This window comes from Peromyscus maniculatus, chromosome 21 (genome assembly GCF_049852395.1).
Source record: "Peromyscus maniculatus bairdii isolate BWxNUB_F1_BW_parent chromosome 21, HU_Pman_BW_mat_3.1, whole genome shotgun sequence".
Classification (NCBI taxonomy): Eukaryota; Metazoa; Chordata; class Mammalia; order Rodentia; family Cricetidae; genus Peromyscus; species Peromyscus maniculatus.
This window is the reverse complement of record NC_134872.1, coordinates 25,156,191-25,181,283: the sequence shown is the minus strand read 5'-3', so window position 1 is coordinate 25,181,283 and position 25,093 is coordinate 25,156,191. Positions and strand designations below refer to the sequence as shown.

General features: G+C 38.7%; 1 protein-coding gene across 50 annotated transcripts in view; it reads left to right on the top strand.

The window, feature by feature from the left end:
* Herc4 (HECT and RLD domain containing E3 ubiquitin protein ligase 4) overlaps nucleotides 1-25,093 on the top strand; it is a 79,191-nt gene that overhangs the window by 5,087 nt on the left and 49,011 nt on the right. For 29 of the 50 annotated variants that reach the window (XR_013046651.1, XR_013046654.1, XR_013046652.1 and 26 more), the window contains 4 exons: nucleotides 13,929-14,088; nucleotides 19,923-19,999; nucleotides 23,153-23,374; nucleotides 24,672-24,763. Coding sequence is in view for 29 of the 50 variants with exons in the window: in XM_076557113.1 (XP_076413228.1) it covers nucleotides 13,929-14,088; nucleotides 19,923-19,999; nucleotides 23,153-23,374; nucleotides 24,672-24,763 (551 nt within the window). In the remaining 21 variants the exon portion in view is untranslated. Of the gene's footprint in view, nucleotides 1-1,074; nucleotides 1,205-13,928; nucleotides 14,089-19,922; nucleotides 20,000-23,152; nucleotides 23,375-24,671; nucleotides 24,764-25,093 lie in introns of those variants that run through there. The other 21 variants (XM_076557117.1, XM_076557130.1, XM_076557123.1 and 18 more) reach the window with 4 other exon arrangements.

Here is a 25,093-nt window from a genome sequence, read left to right as displayed (position 1 = left end):
CCCTACATAGAGACATAGAGACTACTAGATACCTTTTAAAGCTAGTTTCTCAATGTCTTTTTTTAAACCTTTTTTTCCCTTTTTTAAAATTTATTTATTTTGAGTGCTCTATCTGTATGTACACCTTTATGCCAGAAGAGGGCATCAGATCCCACTAGAGATGGTTGTGAGCCACCATGTGGGTGCTGGGAATTGAACTCGGGATCTCTAGAAGAGCAGCCAGTGCTTTTAACCTCTGAGCCATCTCTCTAGCCCTGTTCATCAATTTCTTAATTCTCAGTTTACAAATAAATACATTTATTCAGTATATCTGTCCACTTAAATGAATTGTTAGCTTTTTTGTATACTTCTAGATTTACTTATGAGATTTAAAAGTAGTTTGTTAAAAGTAAACTTCCTAACAGGTTTCTTGACTCACAGTATATCCAGTCTTAACTTGTTGACTTTAAGTGTATGTTTCCTACATCTGTTTTTACTGGTCTCATAGAGTAGCCGTACTAAGCCGTTTTAGGACTGTAAACAATGGTATCATTCTGTTAAATGGAGTATTTTGGTAGCTTTCTGTGGTTTTCCCAGTTCTTTCACATGGAGTATCTCATCTGAGTCCACAACACTCTTCTTAGTCATTCCCGTGAAAGCAGTTTGGTCACAGCGGTAGCTGCTTGCTTGCCTTTCTTGAGTCCTCACTTTCTGACCTATTCTTTCTGTTCGTAAAACATAAATCTACAAATGAAATGTCCTTTTATATACAATTCATTTTTAAAAATAGTGTAGGAAATATGTAAATACGGTAAATTATTTCTAGATTAAAAAATACCAAATTGTTCCACATATTTATTTTACCAAAACATACAAGATTGCAGCTCACTGGATTTTGTAAGTCTTAATTTTCATAATACCTTCTAAGGAAGAGAAACTTGTAAAAAGAATGACCGAGGTCATCAGGACTTGAGGCTTGGCTCTGAGCACTGTGAGAAGGGTCAGTGCCCAGGAATCACAGTTTCAGGTGTGGGGAAGTCATAATGCAAACAGATGCTGCTAGAGAGATGTATAATAATACTTTACTTTGTGTAGGACCCACATCTGAGGAGTTTCAAGAGCATTACACAATAACTCATGGTTCCTTTCAAAATGCTTGTGACACAAATTGCAAGAATTATCCTCATCTTAGGGGATAAATTTGGAGAAATGGCAGCACAAGTTGGTAAGTAACTTGTCCAACAGCAGGTGGCCGGTGAGCAGCTGTAAATTGAGTCTGAAAGCTTAAGCCTACCAGTCTCCTACTGGAGTCACTAAAGTGTGCTTATGTTTAGTGGTATTTACAGTAATAGCTTCTGTTTGAGGCAGGCCAGATACTGATGCACAGATTGTTTCCTTGCCATTCGATTTGATGGCCTGTTGAAATCAATCAGTAATTGACCAAGATGATTGCATTATATCACTGTGTGGTAGGAACAATTTTTTTTTTGTTTTTTGTTTTACTGTAGATCAAACACAGGCCCTCATGCACGAGAAGCAAACACTGACACTCAACGACGCCCCAGCCCAAGAATAGTTAGGCAAACAATGCTTGCTTTTCTTGTGTCTGTTTTGTATTTTCATATATTTCTTTATTGTCTTGACTGCTGTGTTGGTCTATCAGAAGTCTGTAGTAATTGTCATACAGGGTTGATCGAATGGCTAGCTAGCATTAGAACAAGGTTACTTAATTTATGTTGTATCAAGACTATCTGGGATGCATTGGTTTGCTTGTGTTATAAACAACTCACACAAAAAATGTAGTTGGCTTCTTTCAGGATTTACTTTGTATTTGGTGTATACTGTGCTTAGAGGAGTTTTGTTCAGAAGGTTGCTTTGGTGACTGTGTTGAGAAGGTTGAGGCAGAAGGATCTTTTAGTTGGAGGCTTTCCTAGGCTTCAAGACCTTCCATCAAAAATAGAAAATGAAAACCAAAATACTGCTTCTATCACCAGAAAAAGGGAGGGGGGTGCATGGTATTCTTCAGTTTCATAATTTGGGGCAGTTACCAAGGGTTAACATTGTAAAATGGCAGCCTAGTCAGTTTGCATCATCCGCTCAGAGATTTTGTTCTTGTATTTTTTGAGACAGGGTCTCACACTATGTTACTCTGGCTGGCCTGAATTTACTAAATAGACTAGGCTGTCCTCCAGTTTAGTAGAGATCATCCTGTTTCTGCCTCCGGAGTGATGGAACCAAAGGTTTGCACTACCACACATTGTTGTTATTACTATTTTGGGTATGAGTGCTTTGTATGTATGCCTGCATACCAGAAGAGGGCATCAGATCCCATTATAAATGGTAGTGAGCCACCATGTGGTTGTTGCGAGTTGAACTCAGGACCTCTGGAAGAGCAGCCAGTTCTCTTAACCTCTGAGCCATCTCTCCAGCCCATCCCACACCTATTCATGCTTAGAGACTTCTTAAGGATTCTTAGTTTCCATTGTTCTCAGTATGCTATATAAATATAGCATGATTCTCTCACATTCCTTGTATTTTTAAAATTGTTTTGAAGAAATAAGAATGACTTCCATTTTCCTAAACTGTAAAGTGTATTATTGAATGTTGAGATGTTTTTTAAACTCTTGATACAAAAGGTGTCCTTAAACATTGTTGCGAGGATTTATTTGGGTGAGATAGTGTAGGAAAATAAGTAGTAAAAGGAGCCATATGCAAGCCTCTTTCTTTTTCCCTGGACTTATTCTTTGTCCATAGAAAACAAGGCGTTGATACATGTAAGGAAAATGGTGCTAGATGTGGTGGTTCCTCCCTCTAATTTTAGCACTTGGAGGTTGCAGCAGAAGGATCAAGAATTGGAAGGCAGACTGGGTTATGTAGAGATACACTATCACCAATTTGTTATAAAGGGGAATTTCTTTTCTTTACTTTTTTTTTTGGTTTTTGAGACAGGGTTTCTCTGTGTAGCTTTGGAGCCTGTCCTGGAACTCACTCTGTAGCTCAGGCTGGCCTTGAACTCACAGAGATCCTTCTGCCTCTGCCTCCCGAATGCTGGGATTTAAGGCATGTGCCGCCGCCACCACCACCCGGCAAAGGGGAATTTCTTGACCATTAGTGCTTCCAAAATTTTATTTACCTGGACTTACTCTTCTGTCTTATTTTCTAGCTTGGTGTAATTTATATTTGCATTTTTAAGACTCTTTAGTAACACGTTTTCCACATATTATTCAAAGCGAATGCTTCTTTTTTGTTATTTGAAGTGCTGGAGATAGAGCCCAGGGTCTTGTGTATAATATACTAGACCAGCACTACCACGATGCTGGACCCCGGCTCCTTGCTTCTTTATTCATACACAAGTTTAGACTGATTTTTTTTTCCTTTGTTATCATACAATTCTGAACACAGTTTTAGTTTTTCATATTTTTTTCTGGTTACAAAAGTATTACACATTCTTGGTAGAAAATTTGGCAATTATAAGAAGGTAAAAAATCAAGTGTAATGACATCATACAAAAGTATTCTCATTTGAATCCTTTCTTGACTCATATTTCTGACTACAAACTGGCAAAGTATTTTTCTCAACCTGTTTTCAGTGACATGAATAATCAGCTAATTCTTCATATTAGAAAAATATGGGCTGGAGTGATAGCTCACCCTTTAAGTGCACCTCTTCCAGAGGACCAGGGTTTGACTTCTAGCAACTGCGTGGTGGCTTACAACCATCTGTGACTCCAGTTCCCTGGGGAAATGAGACAGCCTCCTTGGGTGGTCACTCCCCATGGCATACATGTGGTGTCCAGCCATACATGTAGGCAAAACACTTATACATATGGACAAAATAAAATATTTAAAAAATTTTTAGAATGTTAACTAGTGATAATTTAGCACTCAAGATTTAAAAAAATTATTTCCATCTCTCTCCATATATATTTATCTGCCATGACTGTGCATAATAAGTGTAGTCCTTGTTTACATCTCTTATTTCTTTAGAAAAAACCAGAACCTTTAATTTTAACATATCTACAACAGACAGCTAACTTATTTTTTAAATGTTAAACACAGCTGTAGTTTTACAAATGCATATGCTCAGAATGTCTGTGCATGAAAGTTCCAGAATACATTCATTTGATAGGCTTCTGGGTACAATATAATGAACAGTGTTTGAAAGCCATGTAAGGAAAATAAAACAAGACACAAATCATAGGAGGAGTACACATAAAGATGCAGCAGTGTTGTTTACAGATGAATGATTGTATAAAATAGGTGAGCATGGTAGCTCACATCTGTAATCCTAGGACTCACGAGGAATGCTGCAAACCTGGGTCCAGACTGATCTGTTTTGGAAATTCTGTACTAGTTAAGACTTCACAGTTAGATCCTGTCTCAGAAAATCCCCAAATGCAAAAATGGGTAATAGAACCTTGTAAAACAGCATGGCTTGGGGCTGGAGAGATGGCTCAGAGGTCTTCCAGATAAGCAGAGTTTAATTCCCGGAAACCACATAATGGCTCAGAGCCATCTATAAAAGAGATCTGGTGCCCTCTTCTGGCATGAAGGTGTACATGCAGGCAGAACGCTATACATAATAAATTAGTAAATCTTAAAAACAACAAGATTTAAAATTTAATTTAAAAACAACAAGATTTGATGCCTTGTTAGGAATGGAATGGTAATCCATTTAGCTGGAATGTCTGAGAATAGGGAACATAAAATCCCATACAGTGCTCACTATATCAGAAGCTTGTCAAGTGAATGTATTTTGGAACTTTGATTTACAGAAAACATTCTTGTGAGCACATGTACTTGTAAGATGATAGACAACTGTGTTTACAGCAGGTTGAACTTTAAAAATTTTAGATGTTCTGATTTTAATTTGGTTAGTGGGCAAATAGTTTTTATAAAGGAAGAATTGAAGAGAGAATTGGGAAAGTAATTAGTTTAACTGTGGTTATAGTTCTTTAAATGAAGGAACAGATAGATCAGGAGAGATTTGGCAGACCAAAGATGGACAGACATTGTTAACTTGATGGAAGTGAATTGTAGGTCAGAAATGATAAAGAGCCAGCTATGGTCCCAGGTGGAGTCATTGATTGGAAATAGAGGATGCAGCATGATTAGGACTGTTACTTCTTCTGTTTAAAGAGAGCTGATTCTGGTGAGGGAAGTTTTGTTGTAACTGTGATAGCATTATTCAGTTGGCAGTAAGGAATAAAAAAATGGGTGAAAATCGTGACTAAAAGCATCAGGTGTTTATTTCTAGTTTTGCTTTCCCCTAGGCGTATTAGGTAGGCTGTAAATTTTTCTATTATTCCAGTTTACTAAGTAATTAATAACATAGCTATTATTTTGTGGTTGAGTCAACCTTTGGAAACTGTTAAAAGTACCTAGTGAATTTAAAGTAACTCATAAATTTAAAGTGTCATAAATGACTCTATCTGTTCTCTTTTATTATTATTATTTTTGTTTGTTTGTTTTGAGATGCCTGGTACTCATGGCTACCTTCCTGTCTCAGATTACCAAATTCTGAGATTACAGGTTTGAGCCACAGGCATAGTTTTATCTGTTTTTATAAAGTGATAAAATGAAAATGTCTATTGCTGTGAAGAGACACCATGACCACTGCAAACTCTTCTAAAGGAAAACATTTGATTGTGGTGACTTGCTTACAGTTCAGAGGTTTAGTCTGTTACTGTCATGGTGGGAAACAAGGCAGCGTGCAGGTAGACATGGTGCCAGAGGAGGAGCTGAGAGTTCTTACATCTCGACTCACAGGCAACAGGAAGTGGTCTGTCTCACTGGGAGTGGCTTGAGCATAGAAGAGGCCTCAAAGCCCACTTCCACAGTGACACACTTCCTCCAAGGCCACACCTCCTAATAGTGCAACTCCCTTTGGGGACCATTTTCTTTCAAACTACCACATTCAGGTACCATCTTATGGGAGTCCTGCTCCCACCTTTTGAAGGGTTCTTAGGAGGAGGAGAGAGGGATAAGAAAATATCAGATAGAAAGAGACCTAGACAACGAGAAGAAAAGAACACAGGATAGCTTCAGGAGGGCCAGAGCCAATACCCAGCAGCCTCATCCAGAAGGGCTTTTTATAACATGGCAAGGGGAGGAGCAAAAGACCTCCCCCTTAGATCAAAGCACACCAGACAGCCAAGTGTAGACCCTTCCAAACACCTGGGAACCACTCCTGTTACCAAATCATCTCCTTATGCAGCCCTGCTGGGTAAAGCAAGCTCAGATTCTCAGACCTTGAGTAAGATCTCGGAAGCCTCTGTGGGCTCCCACACCATCTGATACCTTGATCATTTGAATTTCGTTAATAGGCTTATTTGCTTATTGTTGAACAAATGCAGCCCTATCAAGTTAATTACTGTGTTTGGCTTGATGCTTCTTTCTGGGTTGTTAGTAGTTGAAGTAATCATAATTATAAACTGTGTATTGTTGGAGTGGGCAAGAGTTCTTTGATCTAACACTTGTTTTGTGACATGCAAAGAGAAGGGGGAAGGCATTAGAGCAAGATGAAAAGAGGTCCTTACCAACAGAGTTGGGAGCATCTGAAAACAGCTCTAGGAGAATTTGGCTGCTTTGCTTACTATCATTAGTAGAAATTGGTGGTTTTCTTTCTTTATAAGACTCACGCTAGCCCAGTGGTGGTGGTGCACGCCTTTAGCCTTTAATCCCAGCACTTGGGTGGGAGAGGCAGGCGGATCTCTGAGTTGGAGGCCAGCCTGGTCTACAGAGTGAGATCCAGAACAGCCAGAGCAACACAGAGAAACCCTGTCTGGAAAACACCACAGAGACTGTCTTGTTGAGTGTAGAACTCAGATTGTTTCCCCGAATTGATCCCAAGTACTTACAGATTACTATATACATACTTTGTGATCCAGTATTTGCTATTCATTACATCCTAACAGTAATGAACCTCATGAAACTATAATTACCTTTTTAAATAGTTTTTTTTTATTCATTTATTTTATTTATTTTGGTTTTTCTAGACAGGGTTTCTCTGTGTATCTTTGGTGCCTGTCCTGGAACTCACTCTGTAGCCCAGGCTGGCCTTGAACTCACAGAGATCCGCCTGCCTCTGCCTCCCATTGCTGGGATTAAAGGCGTGCGCCACTGCCACCTGGCCTACACTTACTTTTTGAAGAGTAGTCATGTAAAACGCTAACTGGTTATCTTTGCGTGAACATAGGTTCACACGTATACATGGGTGAGCAGTTGAGTAAGCCTGCAAGTAGAATAATAAGGAAGAAAGCATACATTTAGAAATTGGTATGTCCGTGTATAGGAAGGGAAAAAACATGGGAAACTTTATGAACTATTATTCTAAAAATACAGTGCTGGTATTCAAAACTGATAACCACCAAAAGTGTCAGGCACTGTTGAATCCTTTCTGTATTACCCAAAAGTCTTTAAAAAAAATCAGCTTTCACCCCTTTTTTATTGTTTGAGATGGGTCCTGCTGTTTGGCCTAGATTGACCTTGAATTAACTGTGATGGATTACAGGTTTGTGACAGTTCCGCCCTGTTTGTTTTTGTGGGTGAGGAAAATAAGAATGCCAGGATAGGACTTGAGAGATGGCTCAGGGCTGAAAGAGCATTTGTTGCTCTTCCAAAGTAACCCCAGCTCTTGGGAGTCTCAGTGACCTCTTCTGGTCGCCATAGGTACCTACACACCTGTGGCATATTCATTCATTCATTCATTCATTCATTAATTACCCTGCCCCCAACACACACAACACAGTGAAATAATAGAAATGCCCTTTATAATAACAATAAAAAGTAATAACTGAGGGTCAGTGTAAAAAAGTGTATGACCTAGATGAAGAATTGACAGCACTGTGTTGCTGGAGGGCTTCTCTCCACCTTCACCAAACCCCGCAGTCCTACAATCCACATATAAAATAATCACTAGACGCTTATAATACTTATAAATTGTATGGTCGTGGCAGGCTTCTTGCTAACTGTTCTTTTATCTTAAATTAACCCATTTTTATAAATCTATTCCTTGCCACATGGCTGGTGGCTTACCGGCATCTTCACATGCTGCTTGTCCTGGCGGTAGCTGCAGTGTCTCCCTCCTCAGCCTTCTGCTTCCCAGAATTCTCCTCTCTCCTTGTCCCACCTACTTCCTGCCTGGCAACCTACTTCCTGCCTGGTCACTGGCCATCAGTGTTTTATTTATATAGAGCAATATCCACAGCAGCACTGTGCTTTTTATCTGAGAAGTCCAGTTTCTGGGCTGCTACCCAATAGCTACATTTGTATTGCAACAGCGTTTTATGGAGATTAAAAAAACCTTAATCTTTCTTTTGGAAACTGGCAAAATTATAATTTATCCAACCATTGTAATGTAATGCAGTGCTATGTGATTGAGGACCAGAATGGGAAGACAGCTAATATACTAAGGAAAAAAATAAGATATAGAAGAATGTAGTGTAGAAAGTTAGGTAAATCCATTTATGTTGACTTAGAGATGTATTGAAACAAGTAATAACAGTAGTTATTGTAGTTTCAGAGGTGGGTGGAGAATAAGTAGGTTGATAAAGGACATGAGTGATAGGCTTCACTTTATATCTTTTTCGACACTAAACCAGTGCAAATGTATTTATTATCTGTCTGTCTATCTGTCTATCTACCTACCTACCTACCTACCTATCTACCTACCTACCTACTTACCTGTATTTTTCCTTCCTTCCTTCCTTCCGTTCATCCATCTATCAATCTATCAGTTTTTTGAGACATGGTTTCTCTGTGTAACAGCTCTGGCTGTCCTGGAACTCACTTTACAGACCAGGCTGGCCTTGAACCACCTGTCTCTTGAGTGCTGGGATCAAAGGCATGCACCACCATGCCCAGCTTTCTCCCCCCCCTTTTAAAAAATTATATTTATTATGTATACAGTGTTCTCTCTGCATGTATGCCTGCAGGCCAGAAGAGGCCACCAGATCTCATTACAGATGGTTGTGAATCACCATGTGGTTGCTGGGAATTGGATTCAGGACCTTTGGAAGAGCAGCCAGTGCTCTTAACCTCTGAGCCATCTCTCCAGCCTGCAATATATAAATATAAACATATATATTATTTTATTTTATTTTTTTTGGTTTTTCGAGACAGTGTTTCTCTGTGTAGATTTGTGCCTTTCCTGGAACTCGCTTTGTAGACCAGGCTGGCCTCGAACTCACAGAGATCCGCCTTCGTCTGCCTCCTGAGTGCTGGGATTAAAGTCGTGCACCACCACCGCCTGGCAAAATATATTTTTTAAAAGGTAGGACTTTAAGAACTTAGATATAGTCCTGGTCTGTTGCTTGTAGGTATATTTTCTTGGGCACATTGCTTATCCTCTGTGTATCTGAGTGTTCTGTTCTGTTCTATGAAAGTAGTATAATCATGGTAAGCTCTTTCGGGGTGGAGGGGAGGGGAGTAAGGATTAAGTGAGGTAACACATGCAGTGCTAAGAACAATGGCCTGGCATGTGGTTAGTACTCAGATGTTTGCTTTTTTAAAAAGCTGCTAATGTTGGAGTTGATGGGGGTACATAAATAGGTCTGACTAATAATAATTTGGGTATTAGGCTCTTTTCATATTTACCTGATACCTATTATTTGGTCTTGTTAGAAGCCATGGTATTCACATATTTGTCTCCAGATTGCCAGTGTCTATCTCTTCATTATAGCTGAAGTTTAGGCATTTATTCAACAGTTACTGTTTTGTGTCTTGGTTGTACTAGGCACAAAAGTACTTCTTTCCCTTTAGTCTTTAAAGGCCTTGTTGTAACTTTTATTCAAGAACTATGCTAAAATACTAGAAAACCAAAACATTGTGATGCCTGGAGGTATGCTATATTGGAACAAGACACAATGGATAATGGGATTCTTTTGTCTTCAGATGTTAAAAGATGACATAGGACAGGAAAACAGTGATGCTTCCTCGCATGGGAATATCAGAAGTTATAGTTGGCTATTGATTTTATTTTTATTTATTTTTACTTAAAAAATTGTGTGGTGGAGTTGAGTGCACACGTGTGCTGTAGTTTACATGTGGGGCCAGAGACAAGTACAGAAGGTGACTGTTCACCTCCCCTTGTGTGGTCCCGGGAGGGAATTCAGGCAGACTTGGTGGCAGGCCCTTTACATGGAGGTATCTTCAGAGCCTCCAGCTTGATTGATTTTAAAAATTATTTAATGAGAATTATAAGATGTCATATTTTGATACTTTGAAAAATAAATACACTATTTATTCAGGTTTTTAAACACGGCTGAACTGAAAATGATGAGCTGACCCGTAAATAATGAACTGACTGTGAGATGTTAAGAAATTTTTTTTATTCTGCCTCTTGTTTCTGTGTTTTGTAGTTATTTTCACAGCAACTTGAGTATATTTTTTACTTAGCATATAAGCAGTCATTATTTTGGCAATTGAATAGAGGAGAAATTTAGACATTGGTCTAATCCTCACCCCTCCTCCCAAGAGTCTTCCTGTGTAACTCTGACTGTCCTAGAACTCACAGGGATCTGCCTGTTTCTGCCTCCTGAGTGCTGGGATTAAAGCCATGCACCATGCCTGACATATTTGTCCAATCTGTTAAGATTGCCTCCTGTTAATGACCTCTAGTTTCATGCTGCTCATGATCAAAAAATTATACTGGATAAGATTTCTGTCTTTTTTGAATTGCTAAGACTTGTGGCTAAACAAGAGTGTTTTATGTGCATTACACATTAGGACCATTTAGTCTAGATTACTGTTAAGTCCAGTATTTCCTTGTGAGTTTTCGGTCTGAAAGGGGGGATTAAGTCCCTTACTGCTTTTGGAGTATGTTTTCTTACTTATGTCCCTTAATGCTTGCTTTATATTTAGGTACTTTGGTGTTAGGTGAATGTATACTTACATTCATTATGTTCTGTGTAATTGACCCTTTATTATTAAATAACGACGATCCTAGTCTCCTAATAGGTTTTGGTTTGAGGTCTGTTTTATCTAATGTAAGCATAGCCATGCGTGCTCGGGGTTGTTAGTTTACTGGCAGTCTCTGATGTTCCTTCACATAACCTATCCTTCCAGCACAGTAGATAAAATTTGTGGTGAAGCTTAGTTCATGCAGAAAAATGTTATTTGTATTTTTCTTGAAGTACAGTTTGAATTTGCCTTTTTTTTCTTCTTGAAATTGAGCATCTCTGATATGATTAAAAGCTATTTGTTTTTCTATGAATGAAGAAGTCTTTAAGAATTGGAATGGGCTTGGTGGTACCCACAATACTCAGAAAACTAAAGTTGGAAGATTATGAGTGTAAGGTTAACCTAAGCTATATGGTGAGACCCTGCCTCAAGAATGAATGAATTAGGAAAGTTATTCCTTCTGAGGCATAAATGTTTTCCCCATCAGTCTTTTCACTTTTGATTTATCTTTGTTTTGTTCTAGTAGTTTGAATTTTCCTAATGGATACATGGATCCTCTTTTGCTTTCCTAAGCTTATGACTTAAGTATCACTGTCTTCTAGAATCCTTCCTAATGTATTTCAAAACCCAAATAAACATTCGTGTTCACATAGTATCTTTTTCATATCTTTAGTTTAACCTTTAATCACAATCCTTATTTCTACTGTTTTTTCTCAAACTTTTATTTTTATATTTTCAGTGCTTAGAGCACAAAAATGTATATTTTATTACTAATGTCTAATATTTTACATTAGATATATTACACATTAGATTTTGATGCCTTTGATTTCATAGCCATTGGAATGCAATTTAAGTGCTCAAAATATGTTAAATGGAGAACCAAGGAGTCTTAACTCATTCCTGTACTGTTTTCTTTTGCTGCTTCCCTTGGGATTGTTTTAGTGAGATATTGACTTATTTGGGGGAGCCTCTGCTATTTTTAATTAATATTTTTTTTTTTTAGTTTTTCAAGACAGGGTTTCTCTGTGTAGCTTTGGTGCCTGTCCTGGAACTCATTTTGTAGACCAGGCTGGCCTCGAACTCACAGAGATCTACCTGTCTCTGCCTCCTGAGTGTTGAGATTGAAGGGATTCAAGGTGTGCGCCACTATGTGTGAGAGCTTCTGTTATTGGTAATAGATTTCAATTCCCTTAGTAATTTAGATTTGTGGCCAGGCTGTGGTAGGGCACGCCTTTAATCCCAGCAGAGGCAGATGGATCTCTGTGAGTTTGAGGCCAGCCTGGTCTACAAAGCAAATTCCAGGACAGGCTCCAAAGCTACATAGAGAAACCCTGTCTTGAAAAACCAGAAACCAAAACAAACAAACAAACAAACAAAAAGATTTGTGAGACTGTTGGTGTAGGCTAATGATTCTTAGTTTTCTTGACCTTTAGAGGAAGGTCATGTTATAACCTGTTTTGTTTGTTGTGTGTGTTTCTATAATATAATTTTATTAAAACATGTACAGAATAATGCAAAGAGTAAGAGATTGGTGTAATAAACTTAAGTGTACTGGGCACTAGCTTGAAGAGTTATCAACTTGCTGGGCATGGTTGTACACACCTGTAATCCTAGTACTTGTGAGGCAGAGGCAGAGGCAGGAGGGTTGCTGCAGCCTTAAGCTGGCCTGATCTACGTAGTAAGGCCAAGTACACATGCCTCAAGTATACATCAACTCAGGATACTTTTAAGGTAAGTGCTTAGTGTATCAATGGAGTTGTATAGATTCCTGGAGATTATCTAGCACTAGCCTCCTACTTAAAGAAAAGCAAAATCTTAATCCAGATATAATATCAATTGCTTCATATGTGAGAATGTCAGTTTTTTGGGTGTAGTCAATTTCATTATTGAATAGCATTATTTATAAATTAGTATGCCAAGAAACCCTGGTTGACAGAGTTTTAATTGCTTTCATCATGAGGCTTCTGTTGTGTTGAAGATAATAAATGTAGCATTCTTATTAAGCTTATGAAGTTAATTTCACATGGCATGTAAAAACTTACTGGTGAAACACTAACAAACATTGTATATATTTTTTTTAAAGATTTATGTGTATGAGTGTTTTCTCTGAATGTTTAAATGTATACCATGTGACTTTGTATACCTTCCATGTATACCTTTGGAGATCAGAACAGGGCATCAGATTTTCTGGACCTTGAGTTACAGGTGTTTGCAAGCCACTGTGTGGATGCTGGGAATTGAATCCAGGTCCTCTGTAAGAGCAGCCAGTGCTCTTACCCACTGAGCTTTCTCTGCAGCCCCAGCACGGCCTATCTTAAGGGAAACTTCCGGTGTCACTGGCTGGCTACTTTTGATTTAAAACTTGAGCATATTTTAACCACATGAGGGGGTTTATAGCTGTTGATGCTAAAGTAGGAGTCCATAAAATAAAACCTACTATTTATAGTGGACATACTACCTTTTACTTCTCTATTCAGCATATCCAGTAGATTTTATATTTTAAAGCTCTGAGCCTGGAGTGATGGTGCACGCCTGTAGTAATCCCAGCAGTTGGGCAGCAGAGGCAGGAGGATTCCAAGTTTAGGCCACCCTGGGCTGCAATATTGAGATTCTGTCTCAAACTTAACAACAACAAAGATCTGTAAATAAATTGCCAGTTGAGATTATTTCATTAAGAATACTACACTGTAGTGTTTGATAAAGTAAGTCTGAATTACAATTATACTGCTAAAGTTCCAGTAATAGCCCAGGTTATTGTTAATTGGTTTCTTTTTTATTGGTGGTTTTGAATAGAGTATTGTCTTCTGAGATCATCTTGATGAGCCCTGAATTTCTCTACGATGTTCAGGTCATTTATACCTTATGGTGTTATCACAATGAGAATTGTATATGGAGCATATTTGTTAATTTTTTTTAAAACAACTGGTTGTATTTTATGTTTAAGCATCTCCTTGCTTTTGATAGACAATGAGAATTGAATGTATTTATTCTTATTTCAAGCTCAAAACTAGAATGTAATGTTTCTCTTCTTGACTTCTGTTCTGTTAGAGCAGGTTGTTGCCCTGGATGCCCAAAATATCGTAGCTGTTTCATGTGGAGAAGCTCATACAGTAGCACTTAATGACAAGGGCCAGATGTTTGCTTGGGGTCTTGACTCTGATGGACAACTTGGCCTACTAGGATCAGAGGAATGTATCAGAGTACCCAGGTAACAAAGGTGACCACATAGAGGTCCTTAAGCTTTTATAATAAATTTGTTTATCTAAATCATTTTACTTATGGTGAGCACTCTGCTTACTGTGAGCATGTAAATATTGTTGCCTAATTATTTCTCCCCTTTGAATCTTTTAAGAATTTATTAAGTTGGTCCTTGTTATTGATTTGGGTTGAGGTATTTGGTTGACTATTTTTTTATATAACTGATATTTTTTCCATAATGGATAAAATTTCTGTTTGTAAAGAAAAGAAGTAGGATGGCAGGTATGGTAGCACATGTCTTTTAATCCTAGCTCTTGGGAAGCAGAGACAGGTGGATCTCTGTGAGTTGGGAGACCAGCCTGGTCTTTAGAGTAAGTTCCAGGACAGCCAAGGCTACACATAGAAAAGCCTGTCTCAGAAAAAAGAAAAAGAAAAGTAGGAATTGTTTTCTTCTAGAATGGGATAGACTGACTTAAGCTACTGGTTCCACTCTGTCAAGTGTCCCAGCTATTGAAATACTGATTTAATACTGATTGGTTGCTGGGCATGATGGCATACACCTTTAATCCCAGAACTCAGGTAGAGGCAGACGGATCTCTGAGTTGAACACAGCAAATTCCAGGACAGCCAGGGCTACATAGAGAAGCCCTGTCTCAAACAAACAAACAAACAAACAAACAAACAAACAAACAAACAAAAATATCTATTGGTTGCATGTTTCTTTGACCTTTTTTTTAAGGCTTTGTTGATTTTTGTTTGTTTGTTCAATTTATTGTAGACGTCCATTAGAAATGGATGCCCCCCCACCCCACTCACCCACCCAATACTGGGACTAAAGATACACACCACCATTCCCAGCTCTTGTTTTAGATCTGGGAGAGAGCATTTAGCTTTTATGTAGTATGTTATTAACTTCTTGCTTTTTTTTCTTTTTTTTTTTTTTTTTTTTTTTTTTTTGGTTTTTCGAGACAGGGTTTCTCTGCATAGCTTTGCGCCTTTCCTGGAGCTCACTTGGTAGCCCAGGCTGGCCTCGAACTCACAGAGGTCCACCTGGCTCTGCCTCCCGAGTGCTGGGATTAAAGGCGCGCGCCACCACCGCCCGGCAACTTCTTGCTTTTTTTGTTAAGATTTTTTTTTTATGTGTATGAATGTTTTGCCTGCATGTATACATGTGTATGTACCATGTGAGTGCCCTGAGAGGCAAAAGACGGCATCAGATCTTACGGAACTAGAGCAGTGGTTCTCAACCTTCCTAATGCTGCAACCCTTTAATACAATTCCTTATGTCATGGTGACCCCCAACCTAAAATTATTTCATTGCTACTTCTTAACTGTAATTTTGCTGTTGTGAATCATAATGTAAATGTCCGATATGCAGGGTATCTGATATACAACCCCTGTGAAAGGGCCACCTGACCCCCAAAGGGGTTGTGACCCATAGGTTGAGAGCCACTGAACAAGAGCAACATGTGGGCTGACACATGTGGGTGCTGGAAAAAACAAATAGGTATCTTTGCAAGAGCAGCAAGTGCTCTTAATCGCTGAGTCATCTCTCCAGCCCCCTAGTTGTTGGCCTTTTCTATAACATCTTCATTATGTAGAGATACGCTTCTTTTATACCTATTTCTTCAGCCACTAGTCGTTTATGTTGTGTCCTTATTTGTTACTATTATCAGAGTAGATGAATTCATTTCTCTTAAGTTTTTTGAAATAATGTGAGAATCAGTATCAGTTCTGTGTTTTTTTGTTTGTTTGGGTTTTTTTTTTGTTTGTTTGTTTGTTTTTTGGTTTTTTGAGACAGGGTTTCTCTGTGTAGCTTTGGTGCCTGTCCTGGAACTCACTCTATAGACCCATCTGGCCTCAATACGCCTCCTGAGTGCTGGGATTAAAGGTGTGCACCACCACTGCCCGGCCAGTATCAGTTCTTTAGATGTTATTAGGCTTGAGCCATCCTCAGGTCCTGTGCTTTCTTTGATGGACACATTGGTACTGAGTCTGTCTTATTCCTTGTTGCTGGTCTGTTGAATTTTTTGTTTCTCCATGGTTCGGTTTTGTAAATGCTTATGTTCAGGAATCTGTCTGTTTCTTCTAGGTTATGAGTTTGTTGGCAATAATCTCTAGTGATCTTCTATTTCTGTATCAGTTACAATGTCTCCCTTTTATCTCTGAGATTATTTAAAATAACTTTAGCATTTGCTTATTTTGCATGTATGTTCATATGTGGGTGTACATGTGCAACGGTTTGAATATGTGGAAATCCGAAAGCAACTTGCAGAAAGTAGTTGGTTCTCCATCGTGTGGGTTCCAGTAATTGAACTCAGCTTGTCGGGCTTGGCAGTAAGTGCTCTGGTACTGAACCATCTACATGATAAGAAAGCAAGCCCATGACTGCTTTTTTAGTCTGGTCAGGGGGATGCCAATTTTCATCTGCTGAAGAACTCTTTTATACATAAAAAAAAATCTATTTCTTTATTTCTGCTATGGTCTTTATTTTTCTTTCCATCTATTAATGTTGGATACCTTTTGGTTTGCTTTTTTCCCCCTCCTTGGGTCCTTTGGAGACAGGGTTCCTCTCTTGTGACTCACTGTGTATAGGCTGGCCTTGAACTCAGAGATCCACCTGACTCTGCCTCCCAAGTGCGGGGACTAAAGGTGTGCGCCACCACTGCCTGACTTGTTTTGCTCTTCTTTATCTTTGGGATAAGAATGAGTGTTGAGATTTTCTGTCTTATAATGTAGGTGCTGATTGCTGAAAACTTCTCAGTACCGCTTTTGCTGTAGCCCATAGGTTGGCTATATGGTGTCTTCATTTCCCCTTTTTCAAGAAGTTTTTCCTCTGTGACCCAGTTGGCTCTTTAAAGCTAAGCTGTTTCAGTTCTGTGTTGCTGTGTTGTCTCCAGTCGTTTCTTGTTACTTACTGACTGCCAGTTTTGTTCTATTGTGACTGAGAAAGACACCCAGTAAGATTCTGTTCTTTACATTTTTATTGAGGGCTAGGGATGGAGCTCATTTGATGGAGATGACTTGTTGCTAGCTACAGTGCAGCCCGGATGTGATGGGCACACTCTGAAAATCCCCACACGGGGTGGTGGCCCAGGGCTCAGAAGGGCATCCTCAGCTTCATAACCTGTTGAGGACAGCTCAGAATAAGTGAGACTTTGTATCAGACAAAGAAAAAAGGGAGGAAATGTTACAGAGATTTGTTTAGTGGCCTGTTGAGACCTCCCCTGGAGAGTGTTTCGTGTGCTGTTGTATAGCAGGTTCTGTAGTTGGTTTTAAGCCCATTTGGTCTTTTGACTGCTGATTCTTTGTCCACTTTGTCAGCCTCGGAAAGAGGGGCATTAAAGTCCTCTGTTACTGTGTTGGAGTTGATGTCTACCTTAGGTCTAGAATACCAAGAGTATTTTCCATATGTGGATGCTCTAATATTCTATACCTTATATTGAGAATTGTTTGTTGAAATGACCTCTTTAGCATTATATAATGCTCTTTTTTTTTTTTTTTTGGTTTTTTCGAGACAGGGTTTCTCTGTGTAGCTTTGCACCTTTCCTGGAGCTCACTTGGTAGCCCAGGCTGGCCTCGAACTCATAGAGATCCGCCTGGCTCTGCCTCCCGAGTGCTGGGATTAAAGGCGTGCGCCACCAACGCCCGGCTTATAATGCTCTTTTTTAAAGATTTATTTATTGATTTAATGTGAGTGCTCTATCTGCATATATACCTTTACACACAGAAGACAGCCACCATGTGGTTGTTGGGAATTAAACTCAGGACCCCTGAAAGAGCAGCCAGTGCTCTTAACCTCTGAGCCATCTCTCCAGCCCTGTTTAAGTCCATTTTATCTGACAGGAGTATTGCTACTGTTTTCTTATAGTTCTGTTTGCATGGGTACCTTTTCCATTGCTTCTTGTGTTTGTATCCTTAGAGGTAAATTGAGTTTCTTAGAAGCAGCTTATATGATCTGGTTGTAGTAATCCACACCTTCAGTCCCAGCAGTGAAGAGGTTGAACCAGAGGAATTGTCATTTGCAGGCTAGCTTGGGCTACAAAGTGAGTCTTGTCTCAAACAAATAAAAAAAGAAGTAGCAGGCATTTGCTTTTGGATTTTGTAATTCACTCAGTTACTCTTTTGTTTACATAGCCCTGGCTGTCCTGAAACTATGTAGATGAAACTGACCTGGAACTCGAATCTGCTTTCTTTTCCAGAGATTTCCACCAGGGCCGAGTCAGTGTCGTCCCCCCCTCCCCAGGGTTTCTCTGTGTAATCTTGGCTGTCCTGGAACTCCCTCTGTAGACCAGGCTGACCTTGAAATTACAGACATCCCCCTGCCTCTATCTGAAAGGCATGTGCTACCACATGCCTGGCTTTAGTTACTCATTTTTAATTCGACAGGAAGACAGGAAAACGTAGTGTTCTGTGAGAATGTAGTATTTTGAAATATTTTACTTGAACTTGCAAATTAATAACTGGAAAAGGCTTTTTTCCTAATGAGTAATTTAATATGGTGAAAAGATCAATGTGTGATGTGGGTGGTATCCATAAGCAGTAACAGTAAATACTAACTTCAGCACAATTGTACACATCCATGTATTTTTGTTTCTAGCTCTTTTGCATTTATTTTGTTATGGCATTCTGTCATGATTTTAAAAACTGAAGGTACATTGGAACCTGCTAATTGGAAGCAGCACAGCTCTCAGGTTCTGTAGTTTAGAACATATATCCAGGGGGCTACAGAGATGGCTCAGTGGTTAAGAGCACTTGTGGCTCTTCCAGAAGACCCAGGTTCAATTCCCTGCACCCACATGGCAGCTCACAACTGTCTATAACTCCAGTTCCAGAAGATCCAACACTCTCACACAGACATACATGCAGGCAAAACACCAGTGCACATGAAAAAAAATTAAATACAGTATGGAGTTAGAGTGACTCACTTTTTTTCTGCTCACAGTTTGATTCACTAAAGCTGCCTCCTGAAAATCATAAGTATCAAAACTCTGTTCAGAAGTTTTGCTCCTGACTTTGAGTTGGCAGAATCAGGTCTGATGGCAATATCAGAAAAAGACAAATAAGAGAACTTCTTCCCTCTGTCTTGAAAACATTCATTCAGAAAAGTAGTAGAAGGCTGTCAGGAAAAAGGGAAGTACAATGCATTGCAGTTAGATAAATTTAGAAGTGTGAAGACAGAATACAAGAGAGCAAAAAATAAGAAACATCATTGATTATCATAAATGTGAATGGACTAAATTTCCCTAGTTGAGACACAGATGCCACTGCTGTGGGTGTCATTTGAGAAGGGTACATTGGGGGGAGGAAATAGGGTCCACAGTTCCGAGTCATGAGAACACCAGTTTTAGAATAATTAGTATTCCAAATAAATTGCCAAGTTTCACACTGTAAAGATTAAGAAAAGTATTGGATAATGGAAGGAAATGTTTAAATGATAAGAGCATCTTGAAGCATGGTGCACTTCGCTTCTGTTCTGTCTTTTTGGTTTGTTTGTTTTTTTGGTTTTGCGTCCTGTCCCTGTCCCCCCATGCGCCCTTCCCCTCCAGCTGAGGACCTAATCCAGGGCCTTGCACTTGCTAGGCAAGTGCTCTACCACTGCGCTAAATTTACAAACCCCTATTTTGTCTTTTAAGGTGTTTTCTCAGCCCATCTTTTACTTTTTTTTTTTAAATGCTTATATTCTGGTTACTGAAGTTTTGATAATTAGCCTGACTGAAAAAGATAGTGCATCCTGAAAAGACAATTTTGCACATAGTAAGTGGCCAGTGACTAGCACATAAGTAGCATACAAGATCCACTTGTTACACACAGGGAATTGATTCTGCTCTCCTTCTTTTCTAGAAATATTAAAAGTCTTTCGGATATCCAAATAGTACAGGTTGCATGTGGTTACTATCATTCACTTGCACTTTCTAAAGGTAAGCAATTGGCCTTTTGTTTTCTTCCTAAAGATGATTGCTCGGTGCTTTGAACAAAAAGGCCTCTAGCTTTCTTCTTTCTACAAGATTGGTCCTGATTCTGGATTCCTTTCATTTCTATATGTATTTTAAATCAGCTGTTAGTTTCCATACATACAGAACTGCTAAAATATTGATTGAGATTGTGTTGTTTATAAATCAGTTTCAGAGTAATCTCTACAGTGTTAAGTTTTTTGCTCATGAACATGACACTTCTCCATGTAATTCTCTAAGTTTTTCTTACTAGTTTTTTCATTTGTTTGTTTGTTTAGGATGGGGTCTCACTATGTAGCTCTTGCTGTCCTTGAACTCACTATGTAGACAGACCAGGCTGGCCTCCAACTCAGAGATTTGCCTATCTCTGCCTCCTGGGTGCCGGGATTAAAGGAGTGTGCCACCACTGCCTGACACTAGTGTTTTCATTTAACTCCAGATACCTTAACATCTTTATTACGGTTTTCACTGGGTATTTTTGTTCATTACATAATTTTTGTTTACTATATAGGCCCCATATTGGGTTGTATGTCTTAATTACTAAATATTTAAAAGCCATGACTTCAAAGCAGAGGAAACTTGCCTTCCCCCATCTCATTAAATTTTATATCTAAGCTTTTTAGGAATTAAGCACAGAGGAGGATAAATACCTATTAGTTTTGTTTGCATTCTTCTTTCTGGTTTAACTTATTCATATGCCGGCTGAGGATTGGAAAATGAATTAGAGAATCTCCCCTAGTTTTTGTGTTATCACTTAAAAAGACAAACTTGAACAGGAGAAATGGCTCTTCCGGAGGACCCGAGTTCAGTTCCCAGCACCCATTTCAGGCAGCTCTGTGACTCCAGCTCTAGAGGACTCTGTGGGTGTGCACACGCACAGAGACAATTACATACAAATAAAAATTCAATGATAAATTCAGCCCAGCATGTTGGTATTTATCTATAATAATCCCAGCATTTTGGTAGGTGAAGCAGGAAGATTCAGCTTAGGCTATCTCAAAAAATAAGTGCCAGTGCCTCTGTTACTTACTGTTTTAGTAAATGCCTAATGGGGTCTACTGTGAACAAAATACTAGGTTTTAATTTAGTAAAAACTTATACATTAAGACAGTTTTCCGAGGTCGAGGCCAGTCTGGTTTACAGCCCTAGTTCAAGGACAGCCAGGGTTACACAAAGAAACCCTGTCTCAGAAAAAAACAAACAAAGTTTTACATCTGGAGCTGGTTTTCCTTTTTTGCATTTAGCTTTAGGTAGTATCATAGTCAGATAACAAGCTTTCTGAGCATGTAGTGTGAACTGTACGCACTCAAGTGTACAGTGCGTGATCAACTACACTACTAGACCTCATAGGATCACACAAATCACATTAATTATATACTGTGAAAGGGGCTGTAGAGGAAGAGTTTGCAGTTTATAGAACATTACATGGGAATGAGATTTATCTGGACTCTCCAAGAATGAAGACTAGAGGTGAGCTAAACAAAGAGTTAGGAGGAGATTAGGAATATAAGTGTGGCTGGAGTACAGTGAGTGAGGAAATGGTTGTCCTAAGAGCATGAGAATGCACTAGATTTCTGCCCTCAAATCTACCCTGTGTGGTGTTTGTTTGTTTGTTTTTTTAATAAATTTTATTTGCTTTTGAGGCACAGTCTTACTCTGTAGCCCAGGCTGCCCTTAAACTAGGCGCAATCTGTTTTAGCCTCTCAAGTGCTGGGATTATAGACATTAGCCACCACACCTGTCTGAAGTTTCTTTATGCATATATATGTACATGTTTGAAGAAGAGTCAGGGACCTAATATTTTAAAAGTTGGAGGGAAGCTAACTTCAAAGTTAATCATGTGTGCAGGGTTTGGATCCAAAGAACAGCTTTGGGAGTTATACCTCTGGTGCCATATACCCCTTTGTCCACCCCTTTTTTGGTTTGTAGGGTTTCTTTTTGAGACAGGTTGTTAGCTTGGTGCTTACCAGCTGAGTTAGGATAAGCTGACTAGCCAGTGAAGCTGAGAGCCATCACTGGCTCTTCTTCCCCAGTGCTGGAGATTGCAAAAGCGTGCCACCCTACCTGGCTTCCCTCCTCCCACATGGTTTCTGGGAGCCTATTGATTCCTTTCCACGTTACCAACAGAGCCGTTTCCCTGGGCTAGGAGCTTACTTAAATTTTTTTGTTTTTGTTTTTCGAGACAGGGTTTCTCTTTGTGGCTTTGCGCCTTTCTTGGAACTCACTTTGTAGCCCAGGCTGGCCTCGAACTCACAGAGATCCTCCTGCCTCTGGCTCCCGAGTACTGGGATTAAAGGTGTGCACCACCACCACCCGGTTTAGGAACTTACTTTGAAATGCATACTATTTTGTCGTATGAACTTTTAAATTTACTCATTATATTGCTTATTAGATTATTGCTAGTTGTTTTTAATAAAAAAAAATGCCTGAAGTTGTGAAATGGTCTGGCAGATCAATCAAGTGACAAGCAGAGAAAATGACTAAGGGAATGAGGAAGGATGCTAAAAATAGGTCTATTTACTAGAGAGAAAACTGTATGTAACTTGGTAATACTTGGTAGATGTAGATTTGACGATGTCTGAGAAGGGACATGGCATCCCTGGGTATGTGACCACCGATGAAGGGCAACACTGGGCAGAGAAGTATGGGGATTGGAAATAGGGCAGAAGCCATATTCAGTGTAGGTGTACTGAATTAGAAGTGGTTTTGAAACATCCATATGTGCGTGTCAGATAAGCAATGGGTTACAGGGTGTTTCTTACTGTTTACATTTGTATATGTTAGTTGATAACTGAAGCCTGAGTTAGAAGAGGACTTGGAGAAGTTAGAGAATAAGAGTGAAAGGTGAGTAATGTTAGAAAGAGACAGTCCTTTGTTGTAGAGCATAAGGAACTGAGTTTGTCCTTAGTTTTCATCAGTATTTATTAGTGTTTTGCTGAAACTTTAAAGTATACTGACAAAGGAATATTATTCTAGGTAGTAGTATGTTTTCATGTAAAGAACAAACTTCATTGTTAGGAAGCATGTGATTTCATTTAATAAGAGGATGTCTCAAAAGAGTAGTTGATCTGCAATGATATTGTATGTGTATAAAATAATTTTATGGTTTTTGTCTTACAGCAAGTGAAGTTTTCTGTTGGGGACAGAATAAATATGGCCAACTGGGTCTAGGCATTGACTGTAAAAAGCAAACTTCACCACAGCTGATCAAGTCTTTACTTGGAATTCCGTTCATGCAAGTTGCAGCAGGAGGAGCCCATAGTTTTGTACTCACCCTTTCTGGGGCTATCTTTGGATGGGGACGTAACAAATTTGGTCAGCTAGGTCTTAATGATGAAAATGGTAGGTTCTCATTATAGTTCAAGTATGTTTTTTAAAAGATCATCATCTGCGATGAATGAGTGATTCTTAGAGTATTAGAGAAATGTATACCCAAATCTTCCTAGGACCAATAGAGGTGGAGCTGAGGATGTTAATTTAAATTTTAATGTGATAATGTTTTGAGAAGATCATGGGAAGGCTAAAAATTAGCATATAATAAATGGGAAAGTTTATTGAGGCTGGAGATACAGCTCAGTGGAAAAGCTCTTGCCTAGTATGCACAAGGCCCCTGGGTTCAATCCCCAGCACCTTTTACCCCCTCAAGAAAGAAAAATATTCTTTCAATCATTTGGACTGAGGTTATAGATAGCTCCATGGTAGAATGCTTGCCTATCACACAGGAGACTATGGTTTTAATCCCCAGTACTGAAAGAAAAGAAAAAGTTTATGCTAAGTCTTCATTATTGGCTGTTTACAAATACTACTTTAAGTTGGTAGCCAGTGTTGTTCCAGTATTGGCCACCATTAATGGGAAGAAGCTATAAAATTAATTAGTGAAGAAGCTGCGCATATAGCTTTCTGGTAGAGCATGCATGCAGTGCTCTAGGAAAGTAACATGATGTATTCAGTCGATGTGTTTCAAGTTGGATTTATATGATTTGGGGTTATTAGATTAATTTTTGGTTGAACTTTTTATACTGATGATACTCTTGAAAATAAACATTTTGAATTTTAAAAAATGACACTTTTTTAAAGTTACGATCTTGTATCTGCCAGTATTTTGAATACTAATATTTGGCATACAAATCACAGTTTGTAAAGTTCAACATACTCTTAATGACTGAGATGGCCAAAGTGAGTTTTTAGCTAATAACAACTTATAATGATAAGTAAATAATTCCCTCACAGAATTAGGTAATTTTTATTCTGCATAAAAATGTTTATATTATGCTGTATATATATTTTGCTACAAAAAGCAGAAAATATGACAGGCTATTGTGTAGGATCTGAGCATAGTCATTACAGAATAAATAATGATACACATGTAGAAAATCTGAAACACTGAACTGGATTGCTCAGGCTTATGCACATTGGCATAGGGTGATTGAATTCTCATCTTTGAATCCTTCTTTATCATAGGAGTAGAGATTGGTAGCCCTGGAAACCCAATTTTATAAACTTTTTTCTTACAAAGTCTTTGATTGATAGTCACAATTAGTATTATGTCTATTGAGTTTGGAAATCTGTAGAGGAAGCACATTTTAGAAGAACTTTAGTTAAAAAAAATATCATTAACATCTTTTATTGGAATTTTCAGATAGGTATGTTCCTAATTTACTAAAGTCACTAAGATCTCAGAAAATAGTTTATATTTGTTGCGGAGAAGATCATACTGCTGCATTAACCAAGGTATTGTATTATAAAACTTTTTATTATTCACAGTAATTTTCTCATAGTAAATGCTTTCATGATATTTCTATTAAACTTGAGCAGTGTTTCTGTTTCAGAAATAGTTTATTTTAAAACAGACCTAAATTATTCTTGAAAATAACTTGTCTTTATGTTCGGTTTTGTTTAGGGTTATGAAGTGTGTGTTTTGATATGCTGTCACATGCAATTGCAGCAAGGTCTAAGTGGTTATGTCGTCCAAACTCACCTTCAACTGTAGCTCTTCCCCTTTCTGAGAGTCCCGAGTGCTGGGGCTGCAGTCACTCAGTGCCGTGCCTGGCACTCTTTGGA